The 17,945-nt window shown below is 40.9% G+C and overlaps 1 protein-coding gene across 1 annotated transcript in view; it reads left to right on the top strand.

Annotated features, from left to right (window-relative positions):
* MORC1 (MORC family CW-type zinc finger 1) overlaps nucleotides 1-17,945 on the top strand; it is a gene marked incomplete at its 3' end in the record, with an annotated part of 154,174 nt that overhangs the window by 105,875 nt on the left and 30,354 nt on the right. The window contains exons 18-20 of the mRNA XM_080654678.1: nucleotides 3,663-3,728; nucleotides 5,748-5,987; nucleotides 10,501-10,605. Of these exons, the coding sequence (XP_080510804.1) occupies nucleotides 3,663-3,728; nucleotides 5,748-5,987; nucleotides 10,501-10,605 (411 nt within the window). The remainder of the gene's footprint in view (nucleotides 1-3,662; nucleotides 3,729-5,747; nucleotides 5,988-10,500; nucleotides 10,606-17,945) is intronic.

The following is a 17,945-nucleotide window of genomic DNA, read 5'->3' as shown; positions in this document are numbered from 1 at the left end:
ATAAAAGGTTGTGCAGCAATACATTAGAATACAATGCAGCAGAAAAAGGCAATGAAGAAACTTGTAAAGTACTAACAGAGAAAGATCTCTAGGATATATATATATATATATATATATATATATATATACACACACACACACACACACACACACACACACTTAAGTAAAAAAGCAAGATGCAGACTATGTATATAAATACTACCATTTTTTCCCTACCTCAAAAAAAAGTGGGGACAATTTTTTTTATATATGCTTGTATACAATGTGCAAACAAATTTCTGGAAATATAAACAAAAAAAGTAGCAACAGTGGTTACTTGTTAGAGGAATGTGAACTGGACAGATGGAGAATGGAGTAGTAAGGAAACATAAAAAATAGACTTAAAATGTATGTTGTTGCATGTGGATATATTATCTACTAGTATATAAACATCAAAAAGAAATTATAGCCCTAACCAGTTTGGCTCAATGGATAGAGCATTGGCCTGTGGACTGAAGGGTCCCAGGTTCGATTCTGGTCAAGGGCATGTACCTTGGTTGTGGGCACATCCCCAATAGGGGGGTGTGCACGAGGCAGCTGATCAGTGTTTCTCTCTCATCGATGTTTCTAACTCTCTATCCCTCTCCCTTCCTCTCTGCGAAAAATCAATAAAATATATTTTTAAAAAAAGAAATTATACTACATGGGCATAGAAGATAAAGCAATTTTCCCTTAGGGAATTGGGAGATGTATTTAAATACATGTGTAAAATTTGAACAGAGGCTTGAAGGATGAGTGAACTCTAAAAAATGGAGAAGATTGGGAAGTTATTACAGGCAAAGGAAATAGGCTATACAAAGGCATGAGAACATAAAACTGAACCTGGGAAATACTGTAGGGTTTGGGAACTAAGTCTGTGAGGGCAACAGGGGGCATCAGAGGGATGGAAAATGGCTCAGAAGAGGAATTTAGAAAGTTTAGGCAGAACCATTGGAAAGATGATTGTATGTTATGGTAAGTGCTGTTTGGTTCCATTTAAGGGACTTGAATGTCTGTATGGGTCATTCCATATGCTAGGTGCTGCAGAAATGAGACTCTATCTGCTAGGCTGATGGTTCTCAATCCCGACTGCATATAGAATCACGTGGAGATCTCTATAAAATGCTGATGCTAGGCCCGCACTCCACACAATTCAGTTAGAATTTTAGAGCATAAGGACATGGCATCAGTTTTCTCTAAACACTTACCAGGTGATTCTAATCACATGCATTTAATTCTGAGAATGCCATCTACCCCTACCCTTCCTCTTCCTCTTCCTTATTTTAATGAAGGGAATAATATTGTATAGAAAGTGGTTGTGACATAGGTCTAGAGAAGTCTCTGAACTAGAGGCAAGAAAATGGGAGATTATAGAAAACTAGAGGCCCGGTGCACAAAATTTGTGCACAGGGGTGTGTGTCCCTCAGCCCAGGCTGCACCCTCTACAATCTGGGACCCCTCGAGGGATGTCCAACTGCCTGTTTAGGCCCGATCCTACCGGGATCGTACCTAAATGGGCAGTCGGACATCCCTCTCACAATCCAGGACTGCTGGCTCCCAACTGCTCGCCTGCCTGCCTTCCTGATTGCCCCTAACCACTTCTGCCTGCCAGCCTGATCACCCCCTAACCACTCCCCTGCCAGCCTGATTGATGTCTAACTGCTTCCCTGCCATCCTGATTGCCCCTAACTGCCCTCCCTTGCCGGCCTGGTCACCCTTAACTGCCCTCCCCTGCAGACCTGGTCCCTCCCCAACTGCCCTCACCTGCAGGCCTGGGTCCCCCCCAACTGCCCTTCCCTGCAGGCCCGGTCACCCCCAACTTCCCTCTTCTGCCAGCCTTGTCCCTCCCAACTGCCCTCCCCTGCAGGCCATCTTGTGGTGGCCATCTTGTGTCCACATGGGGGCATCCATCTTTGACCACATGGGGGCAGCCATCTTGTGTGTTGGAGTGATGGTCAATTTGCATATTACTCTTTTATTAGATAGGATAGTTCAATCAGAGATGATAAAAGCCTTTAAAAAGTATGGTTATTTACCCTAGCCAGTTGCTCAGTGGTTAGAGCAGTTAGATTCTGGTCAGGGCACGTACCAGAAGGAGGCAAGATTTGATGTGTCTCTCACATGGATGTTTCTCTTTTTCTGTCTCTACCCCTCCCTTCCACTCCTTCTAAAAATCAATGGAAAAATATTTTTGGGTGAAGATCAACAACATCAACCAAAACTATGGTTATTTGAGGCCAGTGCAAAGTTTTGAATTTAAAAGATATTTAGGTGGGGAAATCCACAAGGCTTGATCACTGATTAGGTGGAAGGGATTGAGAGTGAAGATTAGCCAAAGATAACCTAGCTTGGATGACTGGGTGTATGGTGATGTCATTAGTTGAAAGAGGAATGCACTGCTGGGCTGGCATGGCTCAGTGGTTGAGCATTGACCCAAGAACCAGAAGGTCACAGTTTGATCCCTGATCAGGGTATATGCCTGGGTTGCAGGCTCGATCCCCAGTGTGGAGTGTGCAGGAGGCAGCTGATGAATGATTCTCTATCATTGATGTTTCTCTCTCTCTCTTTCCCTCTCTCTTCTGAAATCAATCAAATATATTTTTTTTTAAAAAAAAAGAAAGAGGAATGCACTAGGAAGTACTGGTTGGGGTGAGTGAAGGTAGAGGCAAAATAATGGATTCAGTTTTGGAAGGGTTGTCTTGAAGGTACCTGCAGTTATAAGATGCACCAGGGGGCATTTGGATCTGAGCATAGAGGGAAAGGCACTATATCAAAATCTCTGCATTCCATCCACATCTAACAAATTTTCCACAGAGAACGGATCTCACCCGTAATCAGAGTCAGGACCAATTTAGGGGATAGGTACTTACAGGAGCAAGGTAAATATTCTGTCCTAGAGAATCTGGACCGAGCTGATACTGCAATGGAACAGGAAGAGATGATGGGTGCCCTGAAAGGAGGTGCAAGTGGTCCCCTACCCAGGGTTCCAACCCAAGGGAGTGAAGCTGGGCCTGGGGTGCAGAGCCTGCGTGGTTCTTTATCCTCTCTGTGTATTTCATTAGTGTCTCATTATTTTAGGGTTACGATCATCACAGCCAGTTTAGCTTAAAAGGTGCTTCTTTTTCAGGGAGAGAAAATGCTTCTTCTCCCTCTATCCCTGCCTCTGCGTACAAGGCAGCAGCTGGATGAGGGGACTAAGGCAGCATCCAGCGAGGAGGGACACCGTTAAAGCCACTCTACCCTCAAAAGTCCCTTGATGCTCAGGCCTGGAGCTCTGACCTAGACGGAGCTATTGCTGAAGGTCAGAACGCATTCCAGATGCTGGGACCTCCGAGTAGGAAACCAAGGGTCTCCGAAAGGGGAGAGAGGCCTGGGGAGATGGTACTCGATGCAGGGGCACCCTGACCGTGCTCATGAGACACTTGATCTATAATGCTTCAACAGCCATCAGGTTCTCTTGTACCATCCAGTCCCCACTAATCAGAACATCTAAACTGAAAGGGACCCCTAAGTAATTATCAACTATCAGTGAGGATATGCAATCTCAAACTTTTCTAAGAAATGAAGAATATTGAATTATTGCAATATGCCAATTGAAAGTTATTTGTTACTCACATTTGTCTAATGCCTTTTTTCCATAAAAGCCTCAGTTTATACCAACAAGCAGGATCGCTGAGTCCACTACCATCTGCCGAATTTCAGCATCTAAGGTGAGTGATTAAAGTAGGATTGAGCCGTTTGTGTGTTGTTTTTCATATAAAGGATAAGCCTTATCAAGGGCCAAATGTTATCATGGTTTATGAGCTTCAGAAAGTGAAACACTCTGGGGGGGGGGGGGCGTAAATGGGAGATTATCCGTAATATTATCAACAACAAAAAATATATTTTAAAAAAGCGAAGTACTAATGAATTCTTTTAAAACTGTCACCATTTTTTTTTTCTTATTAGAGTGATGCATGTTTTTAGGAAAACACAGAAAATAAAATATAAATAAGAAAATTTAAATCGTGTATTGTCTTACTTCCTGGAGCTGAAGACCAATATATTTTAATGTATTTCTTTCTAATATTTTCAGTGGATATATATGATACTTATATTTATACTAGAGGCCTGGTGCACGAAATTCATGCACAGGGGGGGTTGTCCCTCAGCCCAGCCTGCACCCTCTCCAATCTGGGACCCCTCAAGGGATGTCCGACTGCCCGTTTAGGCCTGATCCCAGTAGGACATCCCTCTCACAATCCAGGACTGCTGGCTCCCAACTGCTCGCCTGCCTGCCTTCCTGATTGCCCCTAACTGCTTTTGCCTGCCAGTCTGATCACCCCCTAACCACTCCCCTGCCAGCCTGATTGATGCCTAACTGCTCCCCTACCAGCCTGTTTGCCCCTAACTGCCCTCCCCTGCAGGCCTGGTCACCCCTAACTGCCCTTCCCTGCAGGCCTGGTCACCCCTAACTGCCCTCCCCTGCAGGCCTGGTCCCCCCCTCAACTACTCTCCCCTGCAGGCCTGGGTCCCCCCCAACTGCCCTTCCTGCAGGCCCGGTCACCCCCAACTTCCCTCCTCTGCCGACCTGGTCACCCCTAACTGCCCTCCCCTGCAGGCTTGATTGCCCCCAACTGCCCTCCCTTGCAGGCCTGGTCCCTCCCAACTGCCCTCCCCTGCTGGCCATCTTGTGTCCAGATGGGAGCATCCATCTTTGACCACATGGGGACAGCCATCTTGTGTGTTGGAGTGATGATCAATTTGCATATTGCTTTTATTAGATAGGATACTTAATATAAAAAGAGAGACTATCTGTGGATATATTTTCCTAGAAATATGTTATATGTGTAATTTCTATATTGTTTCTTATGTTTGCTAAATGTCATAACCTATATAATAAAACCCTAATATGCAAATAGACCAAATGGTGGAACAACAGGTCACTGTGTCGCACACTGACCACCAGAGGGCAGACGCTCAATGCAGGAAGCCCTCTGGTTGTCAGTGTGCTCCCACAGGGAGAGTGTTGCTCAGCCAGAAGCCGGGCTGACAGCTGGCGAGCACAGTGGCAGTGGCAGGAGCCTCTCCCGCCTCTGTGGCAGCACTAAAGACCCCTCGGGGGATATCCGCAGGCAGACATCCCCCGAGGGTTCCCAGACTGCAAGAGGGCGCAGGCTGGGCTGAGGGGACACCCCCCCCCCCCCCCCCCGCAACCAGTGCACAAATGTCATTCACCAGACCTCAAATGTCTACTATCTAAAATTTAAAATGTAGAGGGAACATTTTTAAATCTTTACATAAAGCTTTCAGTTATAACATCACACAGAAAATATGGAAAATTATAATTTTAGTTGTTTACATTTGTTAACAGGCAGGTTATGAGATTGATAAACCCAGCCAACTTTTAGATAAGTAGATTACTGATATATATGCGCCAGGGAGCCAAAGGCAAGTAAATTTCTGTTGGAAGGAATCAAGAAGCACACTGTTCTCAATTTGGGGTTTTCTGAATCCTCAAAATTATATTTGTTGACTCAGTGCAGCTCTATTGAGTCAGATTCTGAATGAGCCATTACAGTCGTATACATTTGCTAAAGTCTGTTTCTAAGCTTGTGCTTTTTAAGGTTTTTATTAGTTATAACTATCACCAATAAATATCACCAAGTGTTATAAGATTTTTAGAAAAATGGTGCTTAATTATAAATAAGCTGACTACCAAAAAATAAAAACATACTCTGTTGTTTAAGGAAAATACAAAACCTCGGAAAATCAGGCCTTCGAGTTATGACTTGAAGCATGAGTCTCTTGCATCCTTTGAGCTCTCGGCTAGCCAAAGAAGCTGGAAGAGCAGCACGGAAGGGACGGACTCTGATGTGGAGTTCGTTTCAGAGACTAAAGTGATGAAGTCTACAAGGAAGAAGTCAGAGCCACAGCAGAGACATCCAGCCGCCCTCCCCGAAAAGGTCAGACTCACTGAGAGATCCCAGGTGTGTTTTTTCTCTTCTTTAGTCACCAAATGTGTAGTATTCTTCTTCTCTGGAAATAGCATGTGGGAAAGGCTTTGCTTCATTTTCACATTTTTAAAGCACTCTAATTGTAATCTCAGTTTCCTGGACAAGGTCCCAATTTCTATTTTTTCTTCTGTGTTCTCTCTTTTGGAGGAAAGGTCAGATTGCTAATATCAGCACATCAGCAGAATGTATGGAGAGCTCAACTAACTAAAGGGCCCCCAAAGAATATGTCTGTATTTAAGAGACATATTCATATAGGATACTCATATAAGATAAACCTGTAGACTTGAGGATTTTGCATCCAATACTTTATAGCAAAAATGCTTAGCCAAATTCTATAATAGTTACGCCTGTAGTCATGGTTCTAGAAAAATGAGATATAACTTCAATAGTACAACTAAATGTTGAGACTGATTTTAATAAATGTTCTACCTGAGAATGTCCATGTATCCAAATTAGTTTATTTTCTTTTTAAAAGTTATTTAGAGATGTTTTTATTGATTTTAGGGAGAGGGAAAGAGAAATACCAATGATGAGAGAGAAACATCGATCTGCTGCCTCCTGCAGGAGCCCCCTGCTAGGGATCAAGGCCACAACCCAGGCATGTGCCCTGACCAGGAATCGAACCAGCAGCCTCTCCCACTGAGTCACACCGGCCAGGGAGAGTTTCTTTCTTTTAAAAGAATCACTGTACTTTCATTCTTACAATGTTACCTTTACTTAAGTCCTTTTTGAGAATTAGCCCTCAGATTCAGTTTATAATAATGACAATTCCCAAAATTGAATGTGCCAGATACAGTGCTAAATTATTACAGACATTATTATCTCACTACCATTTTAAATCCTTTACACGCCAAAATTTACAGCCTAGTTTATCTGCCTTGTTCATCAAACTTGACTTCTAATGCCTTTTTCTTATTTCCAGAAGTTAAATTCACCCTTCAAGGGTAGATATCAGCCACCATAAAACATATTAAAAAGAACTGCTGTAGGCTCTGAAAGGAATAAACTGCTTTAATCAGCAGATATCTACTGAACTTCTGCCCTCTGTAACATACTGTTATACATTGTGGGAGACAAGGTATTTTAGGCATGCTTCTTTCAGAAGCAATTATTCTGAACAATAGTTACCTTACAGAAATATCTCACACATTCCTTTGTAATATCTTTGGCAAATGATGTATAGACTTTTCTTGAAAATCTTTAGTGATGGAGACTCATTATCTCCTAAGGCAGCCTTTGCCATTCCGTTTTTGGGTAGCTTGTTCTCTTAAAATATTGAAAGTCCAACTCCCTATGACTTTGAAGTTTTGGCCATATTTTTTTTTTGAGACAATAGAAGCCAAGCTGAATCTGTCTATAATCATCAGAATTTTATTTTGAATTATGTATCATATACATATAAGTTCATGTACTCAGCAGATATTTATTCAGCCCTTGCTATGTCCAAAATACTGCATGTGAGTAATATCTTGTTTATAAATTAGTTTTATCCTTTAACCCTGACTTCCACTAATTGTGCAATTTCAAGATTGGGGATTTGTTGGCAAATCCCCAACCTTGAAATTGGGGATTTGCCTCATTTATTTGCTGCGAGTTTGACATGCTTGGTCTAGAGGCAACACACAGCTGCTCAGATAATAGCTATAGGTACAGAGGCTGCTGCTGCTTTGTGGGAAAGATGTATTTGTTAACCAGCCAGTGTGCAGCTGCCTGTATGGCACTGTTGTGAAGAACTGGTTTGTCTGATGCTCCTTGTTAGCAATGGCCACTTGGCCTGTAATAAAGACTCATTCTTACACACCCACAACTTTTCATGACTTCTCTGTCTACCACCCAGCATCCAAGAAGGTCCAGCCCTTACAGAGGGGCTCGGACCCTACAGTTAGCATAGTTGGACAGGATCAGAACCTGTACTCCCACACTTGTACCAGCATGCAGAGTTTGTCTCATAGATAGAGCATCGGCCTGCAGACTGAAGGGTCCCAGGTTCGATTCCAGTCAAGGGCACATGCCCGGGTTGTGGGCCTGGTCCCCAGTAGGGGGTGTGCAGGAGACAGCTGATCAATGTTTCTCTCATCAATGATGTCTCTCTCTCTCTCTCTCTCTCTCTCTCTCTCTCTCCTTCCTCCCTGAGGTTAATAAAATATATGTATTTTTAAAAAGAGTGCTCTGACAGTGGCATAGTCAGCAGGATGGTAAACTGAGGCCACTGGAGCAGAGGACTCCGGAGCAGTGCATGCTGTGACAGGGAGCATGGTGAATACAAAATGCTTTAGGAAGACAACTAAGCTGTGAGGGGGCAGTGAGATTGAAAGAGGCTTGTGTGAGACGAGGATTGGGTGACCAGAACCATACAGATCCTATATATAATCTTTGATAAGAGGTTTCGCATTTATCCTCAAAGCAATGGGAAACCATTGAAGAGCTTCAGGTAGGGAAGTGGCATGGCTAGGTTTTCCTTAAGAGACTATTACTTTGGCTGAGTAGAGAGCGGAGTGAATTCAGGCAGGGCAGTTAGGCAATTAGAGTGTTCACATGAGAAATACCAGTAGTGAGAGCTAGGGTGATGGTGGGGGAGTAGAGAGAAATGGATCCATTTGTTTCTTCTATTGTCTTGAGGAGGGAACACTGACACCTCTGGGTAATATATAGGATATAGAAGATGAAGCAGAGGGAAATGGCAAGAATGACTGCAGAACCTCTGGCTCTTGCACCTGGTTGGATGGTGATTCCATTAATTGAAATAGGGAATGCTAGAAGATGGCTGGGCTTGTGAGGAGGAGCATGAGTTCAGCTTACACAGTTCGAGACTCTCAAGGGGACATGCCAAGTGAGGAGTAAGGGTAAGAAGGAAAGAAAGACTACATAGAAACCTGCCTAGCAGTCTGAGGATGTATGCACAAGGGATTGTGAGGGACTAGCCAGAGCTGTAGCAGAAGAAATCAGGAATTTGTTTTATTATTAAAGCCAAGGGCAGTAAAATAAAAGGCAACCCAAGGTAAGATGATCAGAGAGGCCAAAAGGCCTCTAAAAAAGTCCATTGACTTAATGACTTAGAGGTAATATGGATGACCTCAGGAAGCATTTTACTGTTTTTGTTGGAGTAAAGAGGGGGGAAGAATAGAATAGTTTGATTAGCCAGTGGAGGGTGAAGAAAGAGAGACTGGTTATATGTCAACTCTTGGAAAGGTAAGATAATTTTACTTCAGAAGATATCATATACTTACCAAAATCTACAAGTGAGGTGGATAGATCAGGAGACTGTGTCATTCTTTATAATCTGTTGAAAAATGAATGTAATCAGCTTTTAAACTGCAATTGAAACAACTTTTAATTACTTGAGGATTATTTGCAGTGAATTTTTAATATCCTGTCTAGTAAATACAGTACTAGGCACTGCCACTGCCAAAGGAGGTGCAAGGAGTGTAATTAATTTTAATATTAGCCTAAGTAGATGGGATTAGGAAGGCAGATGTGCTCTGAGTAAATCTCATCACGTGCTCCAAAAGCTTGATAAAAAGGGCTCTGGTATTAGCAAATGATTTAGCTCATTTGTACCACAGTTCTGCTCTGTTAATACAGGTAATTAATTAATTAACTGTTCTTCCTAGAGAATTGTTTTTATCACACTCTTGTGTTTCTCAGGAGATTCCACTTTTTCTAATCCTGAACAACTTTCCTCACATTTCCTAAAAACAGGTCTCCCACTAAAAATAATATTCTTGTTGTTTCCTACATCTGCAACTTTTAATTCTTTTAAAATTTCCCCGTGTTATTTGTTAATCCATTTCTCTGAACAAAAAGAAAATATTAATCATTTACTCTGGGCCAGGTGCTGAGGACTCCAAGATTGACACAGTTCTTGCCCTCAAAAAGCTAAGAGTCTGCCTCTATCCATTCTAATCTTACCCTGCATTATAAATTTTTCCATTCTGTTTCTCACCTTGCAAGTATGAAGACATCCTTTCAATATCAGTAGCATGACTGTAGATATCTCACATAATACTAGGCATGTCTAGTATCCATTGTTAAGAACTACATAATAAGAGAAAGCCATCGTAGATATTGTGAAATGAATGCATGTCTTATTCTCTTCAGCAATACCTGCATAAATTTTAAGAACAGTGTATATATCCATATGAGACATTATTTATCCAGTATATGGACAGTAATTCATGCAGCTCCTTTGCAAAATACTACAAGCCTTTTGATTCACTGTTGAGCATCATAGTTTACACCACTCATTTCATACTTAATTTGTCTTATGATAGTCTTTTGAATTGTTGCCTGTTATTATTTAACCTTTACTAATGCATATCTAAATCATATACTTCTTGAGAGCAATAATCAGAAATTGAATTTCCTCTGTTTCTCCTACAGAGATCTGCTTCTGTACAGAAGTTAATAGAAGGTGAATGAAGGTAGTTTAATGTGTATCATTGACTGCTACTAATCCTTGTATATTTTCCTTAATACCTTGCTATAGGCCTCTTCTTGGGAAATGAAAAGGAAGCAGAATCAGAACCTTGTGCAAGAATGTCAGGATTTGATTGAAGTTGAAACCAGGAACAGCGATCAAGATATAATCCTGGTGAGATGAACTTTAGTGGCTAAATGACACCTTGAGATTTATTTACTTTCATAAAGATTAGATGAATCCAAGAAGCATTTCACATTAGTGCCTCAAAGTAATTGAAACATTTAATTGAGTGACCTAGTTTTTTAGGTGATGAAACAAGACTCAGAAATGTTAGTTACTTCCCCAAGGCTAAACAAACTAGTAAAAATAAAACTAATTCATACATCCTGACTGCTAGCTCAGGATGCTTTTCATTTTAGTTATTAGGCTGTGAAAACTTAAACATTATATACATACTTATACATTATATATATAACTTGAAGATCATCCCAAAACCTATATGCTCAAATCCAAAGCATTTGAAACTTTCTGTAATTTGTAATATGAATTCACATCAGAAAGTGTAATTCCAAATTGACTTAAACTAGGCTACTGTCAAAAAGCCCTGCTAAGAGAAGTCTTTTTTAAAAAAAATAAAGACATACTTTCTATTTACTCCCCTTGATTTAGCATCCCTGACTCTAGCTTGGTAGTTGATATCAGAAAGCTATATGTCTGGATTATTCTACCGTAGACCCCAGCAGAGTTACTTTGCCTCACCGAACCCAGTGCAAAAGTCCTTGGTGTTTAGGAAGAACTGACTCAGGGACTGACCACTTGAGAAACACTTCATCTGTGAAGCCAAGTTAAAGACACTATCCATTACGTTATACTAGAGGCCCAGTGCATGAGTCCGTGCACCAGTGGGGTCCATTGGACTGGCCTGCGGGATCGGGCCAAAACCGGCTCTCCAACATTCCCCGAGGGGTCCCAGATTTTGAGAGGGCACAGGCCAGCCCGAGGGACCCCACTGGTGCATGATCAGGGCCGGGGAGGGACACAGAAGGTTGGCCAGCCAGGGAGGGACCGCAGGAGAGCTCCAGGGTGTGTCCAGCCCATCTCACTCAGTCCTGATCAGCCGGACCCCAGCAGCAAGCTAACCTACCAGTTGGAGCGTCTGCCCCCTGGTGGTCAGTGCATGTCATAGCAACTGGTCAACCGGTTAACTGTCTGCCCCCTGGTGGTCAGTGCATGTCATATCAAGCAGTTGAGTGGCCTTAGCATATCTATAATAATAAAAGAGTAATATGCTAATTAGACTGGGGTCCCGGGTGCCTGCCAGCAGCCAGAGGGAAGCCCTAGTCCCTGGTGCCAGTGTGAAGCTGGTGCCAGCAGCCAGGGGAAGGAAAGCCTACTCTTGCACCAATTTCGTGCATCAGGACTCTAGTCATTAGCATACTATGCTTTGATTGGTTGAATGGCCGACCAGTCGACCAGACACTTAGCATATTAGGCTTTTATTATATAGGATAGTGTCCTTTGTATTATAATACAAAGTTCATTCAGATATTAGAATTTAATGCCAGGAAAAAAATCTATTGATATTTTTTTTATCAGAACATGAATGTTATTACTTACTATCGTTCTCTTTTTACCTTTATTTCCAAGAAGCTTATAGCTAAATTTTAATCTAAATAAGAATAACTATAGTTACCTAGATGATTATTATTTTTGACATGATAACGTAATGAGAATATTTAGAAAAGGATTTGGCTCATGTTCATGTCTTTAGGTAAGGTACTGCAGAATGCTATTTGGAATTATAGATTAGATTTCAGTTACAAATGAACCAATAAAGTCTTACGACTTTAGCCCAATTTCTATCCCTTTGGCAGAAAACCATTGTCATAAGGTACAAGGTTTAATAATAATTGGTTTTATTTTTTAAATTTTTCATTATGGAAACTTTCAAATATAGTACAATCAACTCCTATGTAACCATTTTTCATCTCCAACAGTGATCAACTCATGACCAGTCTTGTTTCATTCATACCTCCCCCAGCCCCCATTACTCCCAGGCTGCATATCACTTCATCCATAAATTAGAATTGTTTTAAGAATCCATTGAAATGATATTGAAAAGAGCTAGGACTGATTTGTGAAAGGGAGCAGGAAAGTACCTCCTTATTGACCAATAAGGGACAACTAAATCCAGGATGTGGAGTAAGGGAACACCAAATTATTTTCCAAAGAAAAAAATTTAATCTGAGGTCTAAAAGGAAGAGAAAACTGCAACTACTATTGTAAATAATGACAACTTTATTTACCTCTTTGAAGCAAAATGTCGTATAGCTATATCTGCCTGCTTTGCAGGATCTTCAAACTCTTGGCTTGTGTTTTATGCAGCCATTGGTATGTCACCTTTCCAAGCTTTTTTTTTTTAAAAAAACAACAACAACAACAACAAACAAACACATATTTTTATTGATTTCAGAAAGGAAGGGAGAGGGGAGAGAAAGATAGAAACATCAATGATGAGAGAGAATCATTGATCGGCTGCCTCCTGCACACCCCCTACTGGAGATCAAGCCTGCAACCCAGGCATGTGCCCTTGACCAGAATTGAACCCAGGACCCTTCAGTCCTCAGGCCGATGCTCTATCCACTGAGCAAAACCAGCTAGGGCTTTTCCAAGCTTTTAGTTAGTGCTTTTCATAGATTACTAGTAGGTATGACATTTATATTAAAATTTTTGTCTTTTTATGTAATATTTCTCAAATTCTTAAGTTACTTGTGTGTATGCATGTGGTATCATTTATTTGTGTCCCTGTGATCCTAGTAGGAAGTCTGTTTTGAAACTCATGGGGTCTAATTAATTTGGATAAATGGGGATTATCCAAAGTTGCATACTAATTTCTCCATTTGGCTATAGTTGCAGTAATTCCTAGTAGGAAATAATTCTGAGTGTTTGACTATCTATACATTCTTAAACTCAGAAATCAAACATAATTCTTTTTAACCCCTGGGCATCTTCCCAGTTATTTTCTATTTATGGTGCCTGTGTGAATGTGTGCATGCATGTACTTTAAATCCGACCTATATCTGTCACATTTGAAGAAGGAAGGCACTCGGGGGCTAACAGTGCTATGAGAGGTTATTACTTAAGGAATAACAATTAGCTACTACACGGGGCACTCTCCACCCCTCCCTGTAACCAGGTGGTTTTTATTATTTTGATGAATTTGCTGGGACACAGGGTCTTACTATTTTCAGGTGTAACAGGCTCAGAACTATATGTTCAGCACACAGAAGAAAGTTCATCCCACAGGGATGATTTCCCATGACCTGAACTCATGAGACTATTGTATAAGATCACAATGGCATTTTAGTCATTTAGAAGATGAATACAGCCTCACTGCAATTGGAAATCTCAGACTGACCTTACACTGGGCATTCTTTCCTTTTACACCAATCTTCATGGGCCAGCCAACTGCAATCTGACAGTTGCTGGTGAGCAATATGTCTGAATATTGAAAAGGCTTCCAGTTAAAACAGCCTGCTGTGTCCATCTCCCTCGCAATGTGCCTACCTGTGCTCCTATGAGAGTATTTTTTCACGTTGTATGATCCATTCTGATCAGCAGCATGTTCTTTCTTCTGCTGTGTTAATAATGTCTTCCTGTCTTCTGAAAGGATTTTTTTTCCATGTTAGGGCATTTCATTTCCTTCTCTTCCAAGTTTCAGACACACCTCACTCTGGCTCTCTGACTGACAGTTGTACAGTTTCGAGTGAAATGATAAGAATATTGTTTGCTTCTCAGATTTATGTTTGGGTTATAAGGCAGTTCCATTTTTTATTAGCTGATTATTTCCACCATGTTATAATCATTCATTCCCCCAAATCATCTCCTCTGCTGTGGCTCAGGGTTACAACAGTTTCATCTGTTTTCCTAATGTCTTCCTCTTCCCATTCCAATTCCCCTAATTCTTGATTGACTGCTCTTCATGTTCCTTTTCTCCACAGCCTACAGTCTATTGAAGCTATTTGTAAAAACCCACATTCTTATTTTTTTTTATCCCAATGGGATAATTCTTGCTTTCTAGTCATTTTTAACTTTTGTCTCTTTGCTCTACATTTTGTATCACATTCACCATTCTTCCTTCGTTTTCCTCACCTCCAGTTGCTTCTGATCATATACTTTGTTGGTGTTACTTCCATGACATTTTATTTCTTTTTTTATATTAATTTATACTTGCCCTTTTAGCCAGCGCAGGCTATTCATTTTCAAAGTCCATGTACTGAGTGTTCTTGATCAGACCTTGATCAGATTTGGAGCTTTGGAAACCTTTGACTGGGATGCAGTTAAAACATCAGCCATTTTCTTGAGATTAATAAAACTGTCATAATAACCTACTGAGTAGGAGAGCATATTCACCTATTATACATCTGATAAGGGGTTAATATCCAAAATTTATAAAGAACTCATACAACTCGACGCCAAAAATACCAAACAACCTGATTAAAAAACGGGCAAAGGACCTGAATAGGCACTTTTCCAAAGAGGGCATATAGATGGCCAATAGACACATGAAAAAATGCTCAATGCCACTAATCGTCAGAGAGATGCAAATTAAACCACAATGAGATATCACTTCACACCTTTTAGAATGTCTGCCATCAATAAATCAACAAACACCAAGTTTGACAAGGATGGGGAGAAAAGGGAACTGTTGTGCACTGTTGGTGGGAATGCAGATTGGTGCAGCCACTATGGAAAAAAGTATGGAGTTACCTAAAAAAATAAAAAATGGAACTGCCTTATAACCCAACAATTCCACTTCTGGGAATTTATCCAAAGAAATCCAAAATTTGAAAGAATATATGCATACCTATGTTCATTGCAGTGTTATTTACAATAGCCATGATTTGGAAGCAACCCCAGTGTCCAAGTAGATAAAAAAGCTGTGGTACATTTACACAGTGGAATACTACTCAGCTGTGAAGAAAAAGGAAATCTTACCTTTTGTGACAGCATGGATCAACCTGGAGAGTATTATGCGAAGTGAAATAAGCCAGCCAGAAAAAGACAAGTGCCAAATGATTTCACTTATATGTGGAATCTAATGAACAAAGTAAACTAACAAACAAAATAGCAACACTCATAGATACATAGAAGGGACTGACAGATGTCCGAGGGGAGGGAGGTTGGGTGAAAAGGTGAAGGAAATAAGCAAAATAAAACAAAACAAAACAACTCATAGACACAGACAACAGTATGGTGATTACCAGAGGGAAAGGGGTGGTGGTGACAGTAGAGGGTAAAGATGATAAATGGTGATGGAAGGAGACTTGACTTGGGGTGGTGAACACACAATACCATATACAGATGATATGTTACAGAATTGTACACATGAAACCTATATAATTTTATTAACCAATGTCAACCTAATAAATTTAAAAAACCCACCCATGAAGAGTTCTTTTAAAGGACATCTTAATCCTCATCAAAATGCCTTTGGAGGTGATGTGTGTGGGGCTATCAGACTGCATGGCAGCAAACTTCTTTCAATATTTTATCACAATCTTGTTAGCACAGCTACAGTTCCCTTCTCCATTTCAGGGAAACTAGTGTGACCCAGATTGATGACCTCTGGCCCTGTAAAGCTGTATTTTCTGAAATTCTCTCTTTGTGCACACACAGGTGAGTCTTAGTGGAGGCAGCCTTTCATTTTTTTATGCAGCTCTGATGAAATTCAGGTACTGCACTTCACACGCATTTATCTAATTTAATGAGTTTAATTATTACCTGAGGAGTAAGTTCTCTTTTCATCCCCAGTTTACAGATGAGGAAAATAAACTTGCTCAGGGTCACACTGCCAGCAGTGGGCACCTTGAACCTTAGCTGTTTGACTTCAGCTCTCACTTTCTTAGCCACTTTTTATTATGACTTTCCTCTTTGTTGTCCATATCTATATCCTGTCCCTCACATTGATTCAACCAGCCCATTCCACACAGATAGGTTGGAGTACACTTTACTTATGGGTGAGGATTTCAAGGTACAAATATATACCGCATTGGTTAACAGTCAAGATTTTGGCTTAGACAGGTTTTCAAAGTTTTATAAATGGGCATTCTCCAGCCAGGATTCTTGAACTTATTTAAAAAAAAAATCAATCCATCATGTACTCCTTGCTCAGAATAGGCTAACTTCTCTTTAGCCCATTCCTCCTCCTCCCCCCATCCACCCTAGATATGATCTATACAATGAAGTTCTTTACTGCTCGAGGTCTGGCTTTTCTCTTTCCAGTCAGCCTACGTCACAGGACCATCATCCCAGGATGAGTCCTGGGAGGGAGAGTCTTCCCCTTGTCCAAGATAATCACTCTAATCATCTTTGTGGTCATAACATACCACAGACCCCTTTTATGAGCTAGTGTCACTTGACGTCTGGCCTCCAGAAAATCCTATTACTTCCCATTTTCCACATTCAAAATGCATTCTGCTCTCTCTTTTAACACATGCTGAATATGCTGAACTATTTCTGTCTTAAGCATTTCTAAACCCACAGGTAAAGTTCACACTTGTCTCCATTAACCCCCAACAGGAAGGGAGTATAAATTCTTTTATAGTTCCTCTTACAGATGCACCAGCCTTTGTCAGGGGAATTAGTCTCTGAGGACAGGTTGCACGACTCTGTTTTACTGGAGCAGTGCCCTGTGGTACTGTTGTAATTAACGATTTGTCTAAGTTCCGTGAAAAACTCTGGTGCACTGCCATGTGATAAATCAGCAGTTCAGCTTTACTCCAGGCAAAATTTGGCATATGAGCTCCACATCACCCCAGTGCCCCTCCAAGTGATGCATTCGAATCAGCTGTCACTGCAGCATGCTTAATAGAAACAGGAGAAATAAAAATGAAGCAATGGGACAAGATTACCAAGCATCCTGACAGGCAAGCAGTCTCAAGTTATGTCATCAGATGAGATATAGGAACTGGCTCTACAGACGAGACCTCCTGGGGGATCTGTTCTGAAAGGTAACTGGGAAAATTAGGTTGCCAGACCACAACAGATGGTCAAGAAAGCAAATGATTAATTTGAAGAAAGCTTCAAAATTGAGGAACACCAGGGGAATAAAATGAACAGTGCCAACAGTAAGTTAGAGAAGTTGGGTAGGAATAGTTTGCTGAGACTCAAGCCACAGTGGCAAAAGTACTGATTTTTTGTTAAGCATGTTTTTATTCATCTTGGTAGAGCACATACACCAACTTGACATTCAAATATCTGACTGTAATATGAAGCAACATTTACCTCTTTACTAAATATTGGTATTTGGGTGTTTTGTTCATATTTTAAAATAATATTTTTTCAGTTACTGCTCTGTCAGTGGCAAATTTAGATTGCTAAGACACTGAGAGAATATCTCTGGTGTGGTTGTTTAAGGTTAGGTTAAACCTGCCTGTTTTATAACCAGGAAGCATAATGCCTTTTTGATTGGATGGACTTTAGCCTTTATGTCATCTGTGGTCACTCAG

This window comes from Plecotus auritus, assembly GCF_963455305.1.
Source record: "Plecotus auritus genome assembly, chromosome: 2".
In the NCBI taxonomy this organism is placed as follows: Eukaryota; Metazoa; Chordata; class Mammalia; order Chiroptera; family Vespertilionidae; genus Plecotus; species Plecotus auritus.
This window is presented reverse-complemented; position numbering and strand designations above follow the sequence as displayed.